Source organism: Ptychodera flava, chromosome 7 (genome assembly GCF_041260155.1).
Source record: "Ptychodera flava strain L36383 chromosome 7, AS_Pfla_20210202, whole genome shotgun sequence".
NCBI classification, from domain to species: Eukaryota; Metazoa; Hemichordata; class Enteropneusta; family Ptychoderidae; genus Ptychodera; species Ptychodera flava.
The window spans coordinates 37262820-37282807 of record NC_091934.1 but is presented as its reverse complement, the minus strand read 5'-3'; the positions used below and the strand labels follow the sequence as shown (position 1 = coordinate 37282807).

The window sequence follows — 19988 nt, the reverse complement described above, 5'->3', positions numbered from 1 at the left end:
CTTACATTAGCTAGCTCTAGTTCAGATCTATGTTCACCTGCAAAAATGCTTCTCAAACGCTACATAAAAAATAACCGATATTTAGCCCAATCCAAATACCCTACATGGAGAAGTATTATTTTGTTGGAATTTAAACCAAGTCTGTTCAAAGCACCAATGAAAATATAACGTAAATTTTTATCTGATGAAGCTAGTAGTGAATTGGCTAGTGCTACAATTCTGGTTGCCTTGTAAGGCTTTACTACCCTGAGTAATTTACTGTTGAGAATGACATCTACGATGAATTACCTGGTACACCTATCACCCCTGAGATGCTAATGGTTGAACTACCATGGATGCCTTCTATTATCTCAAAGAAATTGTTCTTCATGATCGACTTGATGTGCCAGATTGTAGAAGAAACCACAAGCAATACAGTCTTTGTGGTACTTTTCAATTCCTAATACTGCTTTGTTCCTCTGCATCTGGACGTGAAGGCACTGTAAAACATGTGACAAGTTGAGTTGACCATTCTGAGATGCGATACTTTGGATTGCTGTCTTGGCTGATTCTGATACACTGCTTTCTCTCCATTCTCCACTGGGTTTTCCTGTCAAGTGGTGGAAAAGGTCTTCAAAGTTTTCCTTCTTAAGATGGGATTCAAATGCTTCCAACATCTCTTGATAGTCTTCAAGCACTTTTTTGAGAGTCAGTGGACACTCCTCCAACAGTTCTGAAAAAAAATTATAGAAAAAATGTGTCAGTATGGGTCTATTATTATTATTTGTCTCCGTGCAAGTTCTCTTTTACTTTTGGCTTTCCGGCTTTACATTTTGATTATACCACAGCCATGCATAATCTTGATATTGGACATTTCAGTCACAGCAGAAGTAATAGTATTAAATACTGCAAGTGTATGAGGCATTTTAAGTTAGTTAATTAATTAAGTTAAGTAAGTTAATTGGTAGACTTCCACTCATGGTCTTTGTAAATACACTAGCCACTTGTAAAATCATATGTAACGATGATAGACTGAGAAAATACATCCTAAATGCTAGCTGTGATATCGCAGTGGTACTTGTGGCTTGTATCAAATGCCCTCGGGTCATTGGGATCATTGCAAAAGTTCCGCTGCGAGCCAACGCATGGGCTTTTTTGCAGTTTACTACAACACCGAAGAGTGTTGTAGATTTAGCTAGCAAAATAAAAAAAACAGATAAAGCTTGGAATAAATTAAATTATACCTACTGTATCACTGACTATCTACGACTCATCTTCTACTCCTGCTAACGAGTCCGACTGTGACAACATGTATTTTCGACCGTTTTTCAGTGAGTCGTTGATGGTTCCTGCTCGAATATGAACTTTTGACCTCCAACGTATTCAGTGCGTTGTACGCACGATTGGGCAAACATCGCAGAAACCGTCGACGGCTCACGAGAAAATGGTTGAATATACGTGTTCTTATGTTCAAGGTAGTTAGCAGGCATACAGAATCAGTCTCAGATAGTCAATGATAAAGATGATACAAGTTTATTCATTCAAAGGCTAATATAGTTCATTATTTTGCGAGCTAAATCTACGACACGGTTGGTGTTGTAGTAAACTTCCAAAGAAGCCCATGCGTTGGCTCGCAGCAGGACTGTGGCAATGACCCGATACACACCACAAGTACCGCTGTGATATCACAGATCCTAAATGCCAAAGCAACAGTTATATGCAAAACTGCATTGCTTTTCTTTAATAGCAATGTCATACAAATATTTCAAAATTCACAGTTTGTTGAACCTTTCAGGGTTCATATACTCAAAATAACTTAAAATACAATAAAGACCATTTTTGAGTGATTTTCAATGATGTTCTGTGATCCAAAATATCATTTTCACTGTACCATTTTCAAAAGAACCATTTTTACAACATCATGACACGATCCCTCTTGTGATTTTCAAAAATTGCAAGTCGTTCAATTTTCTAGGAATTTTCCAGAACTCAATTTCATTCTCAGGGAATTTTCACGGACTTTCGAGGGGCAGAGATACCCTGCTTTTCAGTCCAATATTGTTAAGTTGAAGTACAAATATACTCATCAACAGAGTACTCAGTGAGTAATTTTGGTTATTGATTACTCAGCACACTGGCATAATGACATACAGACATACAGACGCCACCTACTCATCATATAAGCTCTTTTGGTATTTATATACATACCAAATATGAGCTAATGACATTCGAGAACACATCACACCTTACAAACTTTTCATCCTCTGATTCAAAATTGATATGATTCACTCTAAAAACAGCTTCCAGTCTGAACCTTTGTCACTAAACCCAATGTTTATTATTATTGAGTGTCTGGACTTGCATATCAGTACAAAGGCAATACAGCTTACCTTCAATCTCGTTGTAGAATTTGAGATCAAACCTCAAAGTGATCACGTAATCCTCTCCATCAACTGCCTCAACATAATATTTGCCAGCATTTTGCTCTGTGAATGGATCTATGGTTAACAAAAACGACCGGCCGGACTTCTCCATGTCTATTTCTTTTTCTCCTTGAGCATCTATATCACCTTTAGTATGGCTGATTTTGACACTTTTCAAGCCATCATCTTTAGTGGTGTAACATCTTAGTGTCACTCTTCTCTGCTGCCCTACAACCCACATAAACAAGTACAAAATAATAAGATCGACCTTCCAAATTAATTAAGGTAGAATGCACCTCGGGGACAGATATTCAGACTCTCAAACTTTTGCAAATCTTTTCTGACCTACCACTTGTGGGGGTTCATTTTAAAGCTCTTGGTCTAAGGAAAATTTTCATAGTTTTAAGTTGTTTGAAAATCTCATTAGAGTTAACACACAGGGGTGACTGCCTCTTTGAATTTCAAATATCAGTAAATCTTCGGTAATTTATTGAATGGTGACCTCCGATTTTTATTCATGATTTTCGAAAGAGAATATTCGAAAGATTCCTTGAGGATAGTTTGAGCAAAAGTATGAGTCTTTCTTTTTAGAGTTGCATCCTACCTGAACTTGTTAACTTGCAGTGATCATTGTCACACAAATATAAAGTACCGGTAACATTGGATTGAGCAATGTTGTATGGGTTGATATAACAGAGATCCCACGCTGCTTTTAAAGGTATACTGTCACCTGTTCCAATTTTGCCACACTTACCATGGAATGAGAAAATCTAACCAATCACAGATTTTAAGCGGGTGGCCGCTTTTGGGCATTTTGAATAGCACGGAACGCCCCTTTGACCATTTATGGGCATACTTAGATCACAGGTGACTCTATACCTTTAAAAGACCACCTCCCTTCTGTCACAGCTCTAGTGAAACTGTACAATACATGGCCATATGGTGGCGAAGTTGGCATGAAATATCTGATGTTACAATGTAAACAAGGGAAAACACTGTACTCACCTTTAACAAATGGGAATGGTTTTACCTTCATCCGCAGGTTGGAGTGTTCTATAAATGACATAAAATATACCAATATTACAAGAATATTCATCTAAGCTTCTAAATCTGTAGTTAGAAATGTGACAATAACATGTTATCACAGCCACAAGCCAAGTTTGTTGTCTCTGAACAGAAAATACTAGGATTTGTTCTCTGGTCATTCTATGTTATGGCAAACACACGTCTATATCATCAATTTTTATCTTTAATGTGCTTGTCAATGTAAACCCTTACCGAAAATTATTTCTACTGCAAATTTGCCGTAAGTTTGCTGCAAATGTTGTTTGTTTACATTGTTGAACACATCCAAAATCTACGCAAAAACGTTCTGACGCGGAAAATTGATGATATAGACATGAGTTTGTTGTAACGTAGAACAACCAGAGAATTATATCCAAGTATTTTCAATTCAGAGGTGACAAACTTGGCTTGTGTATGTGATAACTTGAGAATGTAAATTTTGCTTGATATGAGAGAGTTATCCCGTCATTTGTTATACAGACAAAGGTGGAACAGAGGGCGAGGATGGCGCTTGGGTAGATCATCATCTGTTGGGTGAATGTCCAGGAGATGGCTGTCCTGAAACCATTTTGCTGAATATGTCCCTGAGCAAATTATGACCTGAAAATCAATGAAAAACAATATTTTCCTTCCACCATTATTTTTTTGAAAAATAGTGTCAATGACACTGTCCTCCCATTTTGCAGCGATACTAACTACATGTACTAGTACACACATGACATTGCATTCCTACAGGTTGACTAAGAAAATTCCATTGCAAGTCCAAATTAATCTTATACCCCAGCAATATGAAATGCTCCATCTTATAATGACTTTACACGTCTGACAGAAAACAACCCTAGGATCAAGACTATTATGTTTTACAGCAATCCAACAAATACTTTGGGAGAAAATGATTTTTTGACAAAAAATGGGAAAAATTGCCCCAAAAATACAAATATGAAAATTTCACCACAATTTGAACAAATCTGACAAAGGTCAACCCTAGGATCATACATATAAGTTTTCAAGGCAATGGGATGCGTGCTCTCAGAAAAGATTTTTTGACAAAAAACGGGAAAATCGCCCAAAAATTACAACTTTCAAAATTTCACCACATACATCCGCACATAATAACTAACATACATACATACATACATACATACATACAGACAGACCATAGACCCTCCAAAAAACGCGGGTCTATGGACAGACAGACAGACAGACAGACAGACAAACAGATAGACATGCATACATGCATACATTTATTTTTACAGCTTTTAACCTCCAACAGCCGACCAACTTGTCAATATTAGCTTGATCAACTTGATACTTCTGCTTATAATAATATAAATGAGAGTTAATTACATTCTAATACAAGACTGGCTTATCAACATTTACATCATAAAAAACAGCATATCTGTCAGGTTATAAAGAATCTTCAGCTGGTTATCTTTATCAGTATTTCATCCTATTAATCAAGCACATTTTAACTTTCAAATTAATATTGCAAGTAAGTTCTGTTGAATAAGTTGAGCCTGTAGGTACTCAGAGAAAGCACACAGAAGAGACAAATGTTTGCAACTTAAGAAGTTCAAGGTCATCAAAAGCATTATAAGGAATCATGTAACACTTTCATTGCACTGTATACACAGATTGCATAATTGCTATAAATAGCACATGAGGAATCTTACAGTCCAGCTTTACCAACCCTATCACTTTCCTCAAAAAGTTATTTTATTTTATCCTTACCAAGTCAACCATAAATGGAAATTGGAACTTTCTCTATCTCTATTTATTTGACCAACCTATCATGACAAACTATTATGAGCAATTTCTTTTAGATGACATACAGAGCACAATATATGACGGTTCAGAAAATGTCAAAGTTGGGATTCAGGAAAGTTGCCTTTACATGTTTTAATCCTCCACGATGGTAAGCATTTCACTATGAACTGTCAAAAAAGTTGAACATTCTAATAATTCTACACTAAAATTATTTTGGCTTTGTTGATATCCTCATTACTTCAATTATTTAAAATCATATTAATTATTTTTTTCTGGGTGAATTGGTTGGGTTTATACAGTACAAGAGTTACATACAATGTAAGTCAAATTCAGTTAAAACATCAATTACCGTCTAACATTGCATCATTCCTATAAAAAGCACCTCAGCCTGGAACAGCACAATCGTAATCTGCTCATTCACACAGGCAGTACTTGACTTTGAATGAATGACCTACTACATTTCACCTATGTACCAAATTTGAAAGCATGACAAAAAGTACCACAAAATTTGCAAATTTCAGCTTGAGTTCACGGAGTCATCTTCAGGTCACTCCTAGGAACCTGCACACCCAATTAGAAAGTAATGGCATACACAGTTTCAAAGAAGATTTTTAACCAAAAATGGCAAAAATTGCCCAAAAATACAAATATGCAAATTGTGCCATAATTTTGATGAATTCTATTTGAGTTTTCACAATGTACCTGCAAGCCAAATTTTAAAGCGATCCAACCATTGGTTTAAGAGGAAAAGATTTTTTACTAAAATGGCAAAAAAAGAAAAAAAAAATCATTAAAAATAGAAAGCATCAAATATTGACATCAAATCTATATGTTTAAATGAGTTGGGCCCAAGGTACCTTAAACCCAAATATGACAATGATCAGATGAGTAGTTCCTGAGTTATTGATTTTTGACCATTTTCGCTTTTTTTCTACCTCATTAGCATATCTATGGGACTAAAAAGTTCATTTTAACAACGGCACATCTACATCATGTATGGCATCACTACACCAAAAATCAGCTCAATACGTGCAGCAGTTTTTGAGTTTTTGCGTTGGACGGACAGACATCCATACATACATACATACATACATACATACAGACAGACATCTCACATACAGACTTTTTTCAACCATATAACCTCCCAATTGCCATATATGTATGGCAAATGGGAGGTAAAAATCAACTTTGAAGATTGGAATACATCATTGATGTCGCAACTTACTGCAAACTCCAATACCTCCTTTTGAATAGTACAGAGGTTGTTGTTTAAAAATAGCATCTGCAAGTTGCTGTGTTCCAGCAGTTTCACCATTCTCAAGTTCACTCTCCTTTCTCATGATCTGGGCATCATTACTGTCACCATTCAATCCATTCTCTGAAAGTTACACATGAATCTAATTGATCATGTTGAATACTTGCATTTCAAAATTACAAAATCCAGCCTTGTCATTTTCAGTTGTTGGTTCTAGAATCTTCATTTTATATCCCAGACATATTTGAATGAAAAATCTCTGTAACTTTATACTTTGTTAATTTATTTTACCCCTTTCTGCTGAATTTATGCAAAACGGCAATAAAAGCTCTAAAAACTTTCATTCTGATTTCAGCAAAACTTACACAGCCATAAAACAATTGACACAAACACTCGCAAACACCACAATACAAACATAAATAATGCTGACATGTCACTTACTCTTTTCAGTGTCAAAATGATGAATGGATACCGTATGTTGTGGGTTTGAACCCCGATTGAAAACACCGTATTTTCTACCCTGGGTTGATAGCTCTGCTGATGGACAGAATTGTACCCGAGGCTTTCTTTCACCCAGTTTAAGCGATGTATGTATTCATTAATTGCTTCGAAAAAGTTTGTATGCAATGTGTGATAGTTGAGTATGCAAGCCTGAGTGCTTCGTGAACCTTACAACGTGTGGAGAAGTCGTAGTCAGAAAAATGTAACAACCTAGCTTGATTATTGAACCACTCTTTTTTGAGAGTGGGGATCTGGCCGAGCGGTTCTGTCTGTTGCTTCTCCGCTAGGTGACTGGATGCCGTACATTGTGTTTTTGAACCCCAATTAAAGACGCATAAATACAATCACTATGGAATGGACATTTCATCTCTCTGCCACCAGAATGAAAGTCAATTCTAAAATTTCAGAATTTGGACAGGGCCATCGATATGACAACCATTTAGACATGGACTAAGCTAATTAGTTTTTTCCTTTGTGCTTTTTGGGACTTTTTTAAAGCAAGCTGAATAAAATACAGTCTTGTTTATGTGCATCAACATTTAATTTACCCAGTAGAATTAACATACTTATAGCTAACATTCTGAATGTCAAATATTGGTAAATTTTAGGCTTTTTGTTTCTCTGTTTAGAAACTTCAATGATGACAATGAATTTTTATTCTTGATTTTGAAAGAGAATGGTTTAAAGATTCCTAAAGGATATTTTGAGCACCAGTCTAAACCTTTCTGTTCTTAGGCAATTTAGTAAATTCTTGGATTCAATCTTGCAATATTCTGCACCAAACCACCCAGCAAAGCCATCACAGTCACTTCTTGGCTAAATCCCCACCCTTAACCCTTTTCCTGTCAGACAGTATCACTTCCCCATCAGCCAAGTCAGTAAAAAGCGGTATTGAGCCAAAACATGACGTACTTTCACCCACTTGGCTTGGTATGTTATAGCATCTTTAGTTCAAAAAAAAATCAAGTTTACAGTATTTATGTTTTCAACAGCCTTCAAATGTACAGTATTATGTTAAAATACATCATATGGAATATGTTGTGTTTCATTAATTTTAACCATCTTGACCTGATGGTGAAATATGGACTTGACAGGAAAAGGGTTAAAAAAGATTGGTTCAATAAACCCTTCACATGCTGTAGAGTTCATGAAGCACTTGTACACACATACTCGCTATCACACATTGCACACAAACTTGATCAAAACAATGAATTAATAAGCTTAATATTGCCAACAACAGTACTCTCAATGAACTTAGATACTGATTACAGTAAAAACAGAAATGGCTTCTGCGGTTCAGCTTTGTGTTAGTTAAAAAAATAAACTTGGTTTGACCTGGAAAACGCTTATTATGTATCTCTGTCTTTGAAACATGATTAACCCTTTTCCTGCCAAGTCCATAATTTCACAAGCAGGTCAAGATGGTTAAACTTAATGAAACACAACATATTCCATACAGTGTACCGTATTTTAACATAATACTGTACATTTTAAAGCTGTTGAAAACATAAATACTGTAAACTTGATTTTTTTGGACTAAAGATGCTATAACAGACCAAGCCAAGTGGGTGAAAATACATCATGTTTTGGCTCAATACCACTTTTTACTGACTTCGCTGATGGGGAAGTGATACTGTCTGGCAGGAAAAGGGTTAAACAGATTCATAATTTGATGTGAGGAAATACTTCAAGGTATATAACCTTGGTGGTACCTTTGGGTTCTGCTCCTCCTGGGAAGTTTGAGGCATTGGCAGGAAGTCTGGCAGATTTCTTCTTCACTGGAAGAGGTGGAGGCATCTTGTTTTCCTCTTCGGAATCCATGGATTCCGTGGAATTTGTCATACTGCTGTCTAAAGAGGATGCTCCTGCAGGACTCTCATCACCAGAACCATTAACTTCTTGCTGTCTGATGTCCTCAATGCTACCTTGTTGCATTGGCCGCTCCGGTTCATCTTTGCCTGCATAGGATTGTCTTTCTGTAAAAAGTGTTTAGATATTATTTCTATGACATTAAATCACAGCATTGACACTCAACCTTCATTGATCATGCACAAATTCTACAACAGTTTATTTAATAACATAAAAGCAGGGTAGAACACACTGTTAGGCGCATTGTAACAATATTGTTGGAAAGATTGACAAACACTGGGCTTATGCTAAATTGCATTACAGTTAGACACTATCCTACGGGGTATGCTTGCATTTATTCATCTGGTAAGGCACCCTCAGAAAAGTACTAATTAATGCTGTTCGTAGAATGGGCCAAATGTTCTTTTGCTGGGTAAGGTCATTGATTAAATCATCCCAGTGCCTTGTCTGAACAGGTATCTGCCTGTGAGAGTGAAATATCACAAAATTCCCTCTTGAATAAACGTGTTTACAAGTATTATGGCCATCTGTAAAAACGCAAAATATGAGCAAGATTTTCAACTCTTTAAAAAAGTTTTCCAACATTCCTTCACACTGGTTACCATCAACAGCAACAAGAACCTTACAATCACAATATTTTCAAATTATGGTGGAAACCCTCTCTTATCACACATATTTTTACTTGCAATTTGTTTGCAAAGATTAATGAGGTACCTGAAAAAGCTGTTTCTTCTTCATCTGCAACTGTTTTGGGTGTCTTCCATTCTTCCTTTGAGAACCTAACACTTCTCTCCAACTGCTCCAAAAAGTTTTCATCCCAGGCATTCAAAGTAGGGTAATGTCCAAGAAATTCTGGAACTTCACTGTCTGCCTTGAGTTTAACCAAAATAAGTCTGTTGTCTATGGCATTTTGATGTGTCACGTCCAAAGCATGTTCTATGTTGAACTTCTCCTTTTGATCCAGCTGATCGATACCAATAATGATCTTGTTGCTACTTTTCATAAAGTGATGTGAAAGATCAAATTTGGAGACACCTCCAATTTTGTTTTTCTGGTCACTCACTCCGTTGAAGCCTTTATTCTCAAGGTGATTGTGGACACGATTGACCCATGATTCATCAGGACTTACGATGTAAAAGTCCTTTTCAAACTGGTGTGTCTCTGCTTTCTTCGGTGTTGGTTCGAGAAGTAAAGAGATTGCTGGAAAGCAAAAGATTAAGGTGCAGTCATTCTACCACCTGTTAGGGCAATCATTTGCATAAATGTCTTATTTCCTTCAGTAGCATGTTCATTTATCTTTACATTAGAATGTACAGACGGAGGACACCAATCCAGTTATCAGTTGCCTATAGTGTTCATTAAGATATGGAAGATATTGTCTCACACAGTGTTGACTTCAATGGAGAGACGTTGTATAGTTTATGAATGAAGCCTGTTTATATAAATACTAACAAATTCATGCGCTTGGCAAAATAAAAGTAAAACCTCAAAAATTAAGTTTTTTCCTATCATTTGCAAAAGTCTGGGCATGGATACATGATAAATTGGTTATTTATGCAATAAAACACACCCAGCAATGGTATACCACAAGATTTTGACCAGTTCACAACATATGCACAGCAATAGTGAGTGCATATATGAAGTGAAGTGAATTGGTGATTTATTGCTATTATATCATAACAGTACATTGAAATTCTGGCATGGAACGTCAAAAAAGGATTTCTGCCCTTGCTCAAGCGTGTGCCTACCGTGGTATATAGTGAATATTGATAATATTATCGACAGTGACGTATCTACATTGACATCTGGGTATCAGTGGATTTAGTCTGGCAACATGACTGGGTAATCTCAGTAAAATTTACCAGGCTGCCTCCGTAAGCACTGCAAACACATTGTAATGCTGCGATATTTAAGATCAAAGTGAGACTTGAGTGGACACCGTGGGTCATCAGTATGTATTAGGGAGATGGTGCAGTGGCAAAGAATGTGAAATTTTCAGAAGAGTTACTTTCAGAATGTGCTTAGGAATACAATTCAGAATAACATTCAGACACTCACTATGTGAGATAATATTCTGTATATTCCAGAAGAGTCCTTTCAGAATGTGCTTTAGAATACAATTCAGAATAATATTCAGACACTCACTATGTGAGATAATATTCTGTATAGTCTAGAAGTAACAAGTCATTGACAATGACATAGTCCCCACTTGTAATAGGAGTATTAGTCTTGATGGGGCAGGGAAATGAGGTCATTAAGAAGTATCACTGGAGTGTATATGTTCAGATCTATGGACACATAGGTCTATGTCATTGTTCCCATTTTGAAACAAGAGGCATGTCTAAGTTATGGTTCTAAATCGGGAAAAAAGATCAGACCTCTAGCTGTATTGGCCTGCCAAGAAATACATATGTGCATAATAAATGAGGTACAAGATGTGACATCTTAAGGTCTACTATCCTATCAAAATTGAAGCGTAAAGAACTTGTGGTTACTGAGTTATGAATATATATGCATATTCAAGGTCAAAGGTCATCAAGGTCACGTGACATTTTGAAAAAAAAAAAACCATTGTATTGCTAATTAATCCATATATGCCAAAATTCAGACCTCTAGCTCTATTGGCTTGCCCACAATTATATATGGGCATAATTAACGAGGTAAAGCATGTGTTGTCATAAGGTCTACCATCCTACTAAATATAAAGGAATAGCACTTGTGGTTACTTATTTATTGACATAATCGTGTATTTTAGGTAAAAGGATAATTGAGGTCACATGACATTTTGTCAAAAAATTTCTATCCTATAGTCTGTCCCTATATACTAAAAATACCGTCAAGGACAGTGTGCTCACATTCGGTTTGAATTGGTCCATTCGAGAAATATTTAAACCAGGAAAAACAAGAATGACAAAAGCAAATAAGGTCTGCAACTTAGGTACTGGAGGTCATCTTTAGGAACATGCATATCAACTTCTATAGCAATGGGACAAGCAGATCCTAAATACATAAGCAAATGTCAACAACAAAAAATAGACAGAGAAGGTTTGATAAAAAGAAAAGGTGGGAGTGGGTAAAAAAATGTACAAGGGATCTGGTAAAAAGCAATGCTACCTCATCAATCTTCTAGACCTTACCCCCTCCTGAATATCAAATGTTCCATCCCTTGGTATTACATAACGCCAGGAAATGTATTTACAACCTTGGGAAGTTTTTAATTAATGCGATGAGTGTTATCATTCTAATGTAAACAGCACTTAAGATGGTGAAATGCCTTCCACTGTGGGCGGTGATTACAACATCTGGAATTATCCTGGATCCAAATTTCTCATCAGTTTTTGTATGTCTTACATAGAAAAGTTGCAAAAATTGGTCCACAATGAAAAAATTCACCTCAGCTTTGTTTTCTGGATCAAATTTTCCTACAATTTGATACCCAATATGACAAAATTAGGTTCACAGTCTTCAAAACTGTCTCACAACATATCCTGGGTTGTTGTAGGTCATTTAAGGTCACAAACTGAGAAAATTACCTAAAATATACAAATTTGGGGGTTTCCCAACACTTTGAGCAGAAAATTTATCTTATAACATTCCTCGTGACTTTATACCAAATTACAAAGCTATCAAACAAGTAATTTTGAGAACAAGTTTTTTGGACCAAAAATGACAATATTGCCTTAAAAATACAAATTTGTATATTTCAGGACAATTTCCACATATCTAACTATTGTCATCTCTGTACGTCTGTGTACCAAATATAAAAGCTGTCTGTCCAGGGGTTTTAAAAAGAAAATACTGTATAAGATTTTTTGACCAAAAATGACAAAATTGCTCCAAAATAGTAATTTTCCCAATTTTGTCATAATTTCAACAAATTAGAAAAGTAACACCCTTGCAAAGATCCAACCCAAATTTGAGAGCGATTGGGCTGGCGGTTTCAGAGAAGAAGAAATTTTACTGAAAATGAGAAAAATCACCAAAAAATTCAGCAAAAAATACAAATTAAGGAGAACTTCACATTATTCATAAAACTGTATGAGGTTCACCTAAGGTACTTGCACACAAATTTTCAAAGCAATCAAAACAGTGGTTCTCGAGATATTAATTCTTGACCATTTTCACCTTTTGTAAGCTCATTTGCATAATTTTGGCAATGCACACTTCATTTGAACAAAATCCCATCTATACCCCAGGATGCAACCACACACCAAATACCAAGCTGAAATGTGTAGCGGTTTGCGTGTTTTTGATGTTGACGGACATACTGTACGTACATACATACATACATACATACAGACGCCATCGACTTCAGCTTATACGATAAACTCACATTGGTATAACCAAATGTGAGCTAAAAATCATACATTTACCTCTATTGGCTTGCTCAAAATTAGATATGCACATAATTAATGAGGTACAATATGTGGCGTCATAAGGTGTCCCATCATACCAAATATGAAGGGTGTAGCACTTGTGGTTACTGAGTTATGGACAAATATGTATATTTGAGGTCAAAGGTCACTGAGGTCATGTGACATTTTGTCAAAATAATTGTATTGCTAAGTTATCCCTATATACCAAAAATCAGACCTCTAGCTCTATTGGCTCGCTCAAAATTAGATATGTGCATAATTAATGAGGTACAATATGTGGCGTCATAAGGTGTCCCATCATACCAAATATGAAGGGTGTAGCACTTGTGGTTACTGAGTTATGCACAAATATGTATATTTGAGGTCAAAGGTCACGAGGTCACGTGACATTTTGTCAAAATAATTGTATAGACCACTTTCCCGGAAGTGGAAGATGGCGCTTTTTAGATGCGCACGCATGGTAGTCACGGAGACAGACGACGCTGTCTGGGGTGTTGTTGCCGGCCCGGGCGACGATCAGCTGTTGCATAGCGTAAACCGGCAAACAGGGAAGTTCAGTATGGGAAAACGAACATACTGCTGTGCCGTTGGATGCACTAACAGTCGTGGACTAATAAAAATACCCTTCTACAGGATACCTGTGAGACCACCTCAGAGGCGCAGAGCGTGGATATGTGCAATTTCACGTAAAAACTGGACGCCAAATGAAAATACCCGGTAAGGTAACCGTACCCCTGCACAGCAAAAAATGTCGTCTGCACCAGTTTTGAAAATGGCGCCAATATCATACATACGTAGTACTATTTCAAAATCGCCGCTGATCATATAATGTTTTCTTGGTGAAAAAGAGAAGAGATGCCACTTTTCTCCATAAACTGATCACTGTTTTATTTACTATCTTATTTCAGGCTTTGTGCAGCACACTTTGTTGGTGGTAAAAAAAGTGACAAACCAGGCTCTAGGTCATATATCCCCACAGTATTCACCCATAAACAACGCCTAAGACCAAGTAAAAGAAAAAAACTGAAAAGAAAGGCACCAGAAACTCTGACCTCAAGGTAAAAATAAGTAATACTGACAAGAGTCAAAACCCACAGTGATATCTGCAAAATGTAAAATGCATAAAGTTTGTAAACATATGCAATTTTTTAATGGAAAATTCTGAGCCATATATTTGAGCAGGTATATGCTCTAAACTCAAGGATTAAAGTTATTAATCCTGTAGCACTCAACATACTATGGAATATATTGAGAGATATTTTAACATTTTTAAAGGTTGCTGTAAATAGTTTAATCATAGGCAGATAAAATATAGCGACTTTCATATATATTTTATAGAGAGAAAAGACAAAGGAATCGAGAGAAGATGAGAGAACATGATGGAAGAATCCACAGAAAGCAAGCTACAGAACATGAAAACTTCAATGCCCTCATGTTCCATGATTATACTGTGAGTGAGTGTCCAGCTACCTCAAGTATCAGCGCATCTCTCCACGATCATGATTACTGCATTGGAGCAACAAGTCTTACAGTTACTGCAAATAATTCAACCTTGGATGAATCAATCAAGAAAATTAAAGATCTGCAACTAGAACTTGATACAGTGAAAGAAAAACTTAAAGAGACAGAGAAAAAAATATTATCCCTTGAGAACATCAAAGACGATGACAAATTAGTTCATTTTTACACATCTTTACCAAATTACGCTACTTTTAAAGCTTTATTTGAATATTTTGAGCCAGATGCAGCAAAAAATTTAATATGGAGAGGGAAGTACACTACTACCGATGGTACTTGGAAAAATGATATTCAAGGGGAAAGAAAACTGTGCTTGGAAAGTCAGTTTTTTGCAGTACTAGTACAGCTTAGACTGGGTATGTTAAACAAAGAAGTGGCAAGAAATTTTGGGATTTCTGAGAGTTACTTTTCTCGTATTTTTACAACTTGGATACATTTTTTGTCCAATGCCCTTCAGTCAATAATTCAAATCCCATCATCTGAGGAGCTTGAAAATGAAGGTGTCCTACCGCAGTGTTTCAAAAGATACACCAGAGTGAAACTAGTAATCGATTGCACTGAAATCTTTTCAGAAAGGCCATCACAACTTCAAACAAGAAAGCAAACCTGGTCAAACTACAAACATCATGACACCTTCAAATTCTTAATTGGTGTATCCGCTAAAGGGGCAATTTGTTACGTATCAAATATGTGGGGTGGGCGGGCCTCAGATAAATGTATTACCAGAAATTGTGGCATTATGGATGAATTTGAAGCTGGTGATTCTTGTATAGCTGACAGGGGATTTGATATGGAAGCAGAGTTCAGTACTTATGGAGTAAATCTCATCATCCCATCATTCAAAGCAAGCAGATCTCAATTAACAGGTGAAGAAGTAAGCCAAAGTAGGCGAATTTCTGAGTGTCGCATACATGTCGAACGTGCCATTGGGCGCCTTAAAAATTTCCACATATTAGACAGATCTATCCCCCTCAGTATGAAACGAAATGCCGAGCAAATTGTGAAGACCTGTGGTTATCTGACAAATTTTCAAAGTCCGACAATAAAATTGTAAAGTGTCATTTGCAGCAATGTTGTCTTTGATGATGGTGCGTGTGTGTGTGTGTGTGTGTGTGTGTGTGTGTGTGTGTGTATATATATATATATATATATATATATATATATATATATAATATATATATATATATATACATCTAATGATCACTACAGAGAACAAACGTAGCATGAAACTCTTGAATAAAACCTACGCCGTTCAATTTTTACTGTGTGTGTAAATGTATATATATATATATATATATATATATATATATATATATATATATATATATATATATATATATATATATATATATATAGGTATATATATGTGTATGTGTTAATCAAATCATTAAGAAACAGAAAATAAGATACAATTTTCAATATTTATTGAGTTCGAATTCACAACATTAACTTCAAGGCTCTGGTTTTTGATGCTGTGCAATCAGAAACACAGTTCGAAAGATTTTAACATTTATCAATTTTAGGAACAGAATAGTCTTATTAATGTTAATCATTAAAATCATCACTATAGCACATGTACCTTCGGGCTGACAGCAAAAAATATCACTGGCCAACCTAGTTTCTTGCATAAAGGCTGCAAGTACAATACCAGAGTCAAGGTCAAATTAAATTTACAATCCGTTGGGCTAGTCAGAGCAAAAATTACAAGCCCAGTATAAAAATCTATGACCTCAGCTCAATGAATTGTTCTGTCCCCTGGATATGGTTTGCATTTCTATGGTCAAACTAGTTTCACTCAATGTGCCTTATATGAAAAAATAGATTGTAAAAGCTTCTTATTTAATACCTTAAGTGATCTTCCATTTTTGATATTTTGTTCAATAAGTTCAGGCAACACCAAATTATCATATATAATTGTCATTTTTTTTATCATGCGTTTCCATAACACTGCATTTCTATTTACCTTAACAATCAAAATACCCTGTGTTGTCCACTCTACAAAGTAACAAACATCAACATCACATATATTAAGTTGGCCTTGAACTTGGTAAAAGTAATTATGATTCTCATCTAATTTTGGACCATTTGCAGATTGTACAATGGGATATCCAAGTACACCAATAGGTTCTATGGGACTGACAAACCGATATCTATATGGGCATTTGATTTCAATAATGGCTTTCACATTTCCAGTTGTGTTTGAAACTATTGTTGCATCAGGTGTTGCACCAAATTTTGGCCACTTTGGATTTACAACAAAACCACATTCTTGAATCTGTAAACTATCTGATTCTAGTATGGTTGACATCTCATTAGAAAATTCTTCCAAAGCAATTTTTTCATGTTCTCTGCCCCACTTTGTTTCTATGGAAGTGAAAGATCTGTAATGCAATATCTGAGAAATAAATGGATCAAGATTTGTAAATTTTCTCCTCTTATATACAACACCAAAATTTGAAGCTGTGATTCGAACACTGCGATGATAAAACCATTGGGAGCATTTTGCTTGCAATCTGGTTTCCTGTTCAATCTCTTTGGCCTGTTTGTCATTGACAATAATTTTGTTTTGAAGAAAGGAATTGTAATCTACATGTGACTGACCTGAAGACTTTGGAAATGGCAAAATGGTATTATTATTAACACAATGAACAAAGTGATTTCTCATTTTACATTGATCAAAGCTAAATGATTGAATAGTTTGGACATTTCCCTCAGCAATCTCTACAGCAAATGCAATGGCAAACAGGCCACAATCTTTATTACCGACTTGCTGCTGAACAGGAGGACACTCTATTGAACAGCTATGCTTATTTAAACCATATATGTGTGTAACTTGCTTAAGTAATTCATCAGGTATGTGACCACCAAAGCTACTATCAAATATCTGCACTTTACCTCCTACATTTGATGATGTCAACCAATGGCCATGACCATTATAGTGTATCTGTATAGACTCTACTGAAATAGATCTGAGCTGAGAAACAGGAAGAACTGTTGACTGTAAACCAGAAATATGTGGGTATTGTTGTTTTAGTAACTTTTGTGCTGCATAAATATGCATATCTGAGAATTCACTACCATTAACCACAGTCAACATGTCATTGTATGTAAGACCAAGATCTCTATTCCAATACAGAGTGCTTGAGTTTTCAACACTGGCATGTTGGCTATCAGAAATAGTTATTATTTCTGGTGTGTTTGACACACCCTTACTGATAGGGGGCACACTGAAATTACATCTGTCCTGCACAAGTGATTTAGTCAGTATGTTACAAGTACTTCTGTTATATTGAGTGTTGCATGAAGCAGAACTTTCATTTTTTTCAGGCAAGGAGCGAGGCTCAAATTTGCAATCAGTTTTGATTTCAGATATACTCACATCTTTGGACAATTTCAAATTCATGCCTTTCATGTTTACATTTTCTTTGTCATAAACAATGTCTGTCTTAACCTCAGTGGTTACCTCTATTTCTACACTAGGTGGCAGATAATCAGAACTCATCTCATTAGGAAGCTCTCCTAACACAGAAATTGATTCTGAACTTTTATCTGGAATAGTTTTGCTTAATCTAAAATGTGTCAGCCAATCACAGTTTCTATTACAGTTCAGCAGTTTTTGCCGTAAGTCTAGACATCTGATCTGTTCATCTTCTGAGAGGTCGTGACTTCTGTGTCTTTTGTACACTACATGTGGGTCCAAAAGTGCCTTTCTTTTTTTTCCATATTTCGGCTTATAAACTGGAATATCCGATAGAGGTTTGGCTGTGACTTTGTTGTTCTTCACTGCCGTCCATTTACAGATCACTTCTGTTGTTCCAGGTGCATCAGGTAAGTAGTTACATCCCCTTTCAAAGAAGTCAACCAAAGAAAACAGCAAGGCAGCCAGGTGAGTGCATGCTTGACCAAGACTGAAACGCAACAAAATAAATAGAAAAATTATCAAAGTGAAACCTTGGCAATAACAATGTATGAAAAGTAATGTCATTCATTTTTTTTCAGTGATTTTGTAAACAACATTATTTTGCTGCAGTTCACTATATCAGTGGACTTTGATCACTATTTATTTTTATTTCATCATTTAAACTACATTATGAAATCAATTAACCACTCTCGCAATTAGCCATCAATGACACAAGACAAAATTGTACTTTGCAAAGTCAAATATCACAGTTACCACTGTTACACTACTACTTCTATTCTATTACAACAACTCACTACTACTACCCACACCGCCAATGCGACTACTACTACTACTACTACCACTACTACTACTACTACTACTACTACTACTACTACTACTACTACTACTACTACTACTACAGTCTGTACAGTTGTAGTACAGACTACAGTTGTACTTGTACTTGTGTACTTCACGATCAGTGGGCATAGTACTCACCCAGCAACACACTGGCAGGTCCCACCATATACAACACCAGTAACTTTATCCAAACAAACGTATGTCGTGTAATCTTTGTTTGTCTTCTGTGATGGGAAACACTTACTCCGCACAATGCAAAAATTCTTACTCGAGGACAACGGATTATATTGCACACTATGGATGTGGCCTGCCTCGTAGAGATTGTATGCTCTCAGAGCTTTGTAGGCTCGTAATGTGTCCTTATCAAATGATTTATCGTTTGAATTTATAAGATATTCCTTCACATTTCGATGGTAATTACTGGGCTTATCTGTCGTATGTCTTGACTCCACCCATCTTCTATCTTTGAAAACTCTAAGTCGCGATATTCCAATTCTATACTGACAGCAAGTGGGTCCGTCGTCTGCTTCGACGCCATCATACCGGAACACCCCAGGCAGATGTAGCCTCGCTTTGAAAGCAACTTCCGGGAAAGTGGCTATTGCTAAGTTATCCCTATACACCAAAAATCAGACCTCTAGCTCTATTGGCTCGCTCAAAATTAGATATGTGCATAATTAATGAGGTACAATATGTGGCGTCATAAGGTGTCCCATCATACCAAATATGAAGGGTGTAGCACTTGTGGTTACTGAGTTATGGACAAATATGTATATTTGAGGTCAAAGGTCACCGAGGTCACGTGATATTTTGTCAAAATAATTGTATTGCTAAGTTATCCCTATATACCAAAAATCAGACCTCTAGCTCTATTGGCTCGCTCGAAATTAGATATGTGCATAATTAATGAGGTACAATATGTGGCGTCATAAGGTGTCCCATCATACCAAATATGAAGGGTGTAGCACTTGTGGTTA

The 19988-nt window shown here is 36.1% G+C and overlaps 3 protein-coding genes across 3 annotated transcripts; 1 reads left to right on the top strand and 2 right to left on the bottom strand.

Annotated features, from left to right (window-relative positions):
* Nucleotides 1-350: 350 nt before the first annotated feature.
* LOC139136481 (uncharacterized) lies at nt 351-2643 on the bottom strand. Its single transcript, XM_070704207.1, has 2 exons — nt 2370-2643; nt 351-712 (listed from the first exon to the last, which is right to left on the bottom strand). The coding sequence occupies exons 1-2, from the start codon at nt 2641-2643 to the stop codon at nt 351-353; spliced, it is 636 nt and encodes a 211-aa protein (XP_070560308.1).
* Nucleotides 2644-13651: 11008 nt separating this feature from the next.
* LOC139137454 (uncharacterized) lies at nt 13652-15814 on the top strand. The gene is made up of 3 exons (XM_070705561.1): nt 13652-13952; nt 14144-14293; nt 14574-15814. The coding sequence occupies exons 1-3, from the start codon at nt 13669-13671 to the stop codon at nt 15805-15807; spliced, it is 1668 nt and encodes a 555-aa protein (XP_070561662.1). The 5' UTR covers nt 13652-13668; the 3' UTR covers nt 15808-15814.
* Nucleotides 15815-16193: 379 nt separating this feature from the next.
* On the bottom strand, nt 16194-19549 carry LOC139136480 (uncharacterized). The gene is made up of 3 exons (XM_070704206.1): nt 19517-19549; nt 19150-19370; nt 16194-18661 (listed from the first exon to the last, which is right to left on the bottom strand). The coding sequence occupies exons 1-3, from the start codon at nt 19547-19549 to the stop codon at nt 16549-16551; spliced, it is 2367 nt and encodes a 788-aa protein (XP_070560307.1). The 3' UTR covers nt 16194-16548.
* Nucleotides 19550-19988: the final 439 nt, after the last annotated feature.

Excerpts from the sequence above, each read along its gene's own strand:
- LOC139136481 (XM_070704207.1), bottom strand. The coding sequence starts at position 2,643 with ATGTGGGTTGTAGGGCAGCAGAGAAGAGTGACACTAAGATGTTACACC. Across the intron at positions 713-2,369 it reads ATTCTACAACGAGATTGAAG|AACTGTTGGAGGAGTGTCCA; the intron begins GTAAGCTGTATT and ends ATTTTTTTTCAG.
- LOC139137454 (XM_070705561.1), top strand. The coding sequence starts at position 13,669 with ATGGCGCTTTTTAGATGCGCACGCATGGTAGTCACGGAGACAGACGAC. Across the intron at positions 13,953-14,143 it reads ACGCCAAATGAAAATACCCG|GCTTTGTGCAGCACACTTTG; the intron begins GTAAGGTAACCG and ends ATCTTATTTCAG. Across the intron at positions 14,294-14,573 it reads CCAGAAACTCTGACCTCAAG|AGAGAAAAGACAAAGGAATC; the intron begins GTAAAAATAAGT and ends TATATTTTATAG.
- LOC139136480 (XM_070704206.1), bottom strand. The coding sequence starts at position 19,549 with ATGGCGTCGAAGCAGACGACGGACCCACTTGCT. Across the intron at positions 19,371-19,516 it reads AGACGACGGACCCACTTGCT|GACACATTACGAGCCTACAA; the intron begins GTCAGTATAGAA and ends TCATTTGATAAG. Across the intron at positions 18,662-19,149 it reads ACCTGCCAGTGTGTTGCTGG|TCTTGGTCAAGCATGCACTC; the intron begins GTGAGTACTATG and ends GTTGCGTTTCAG.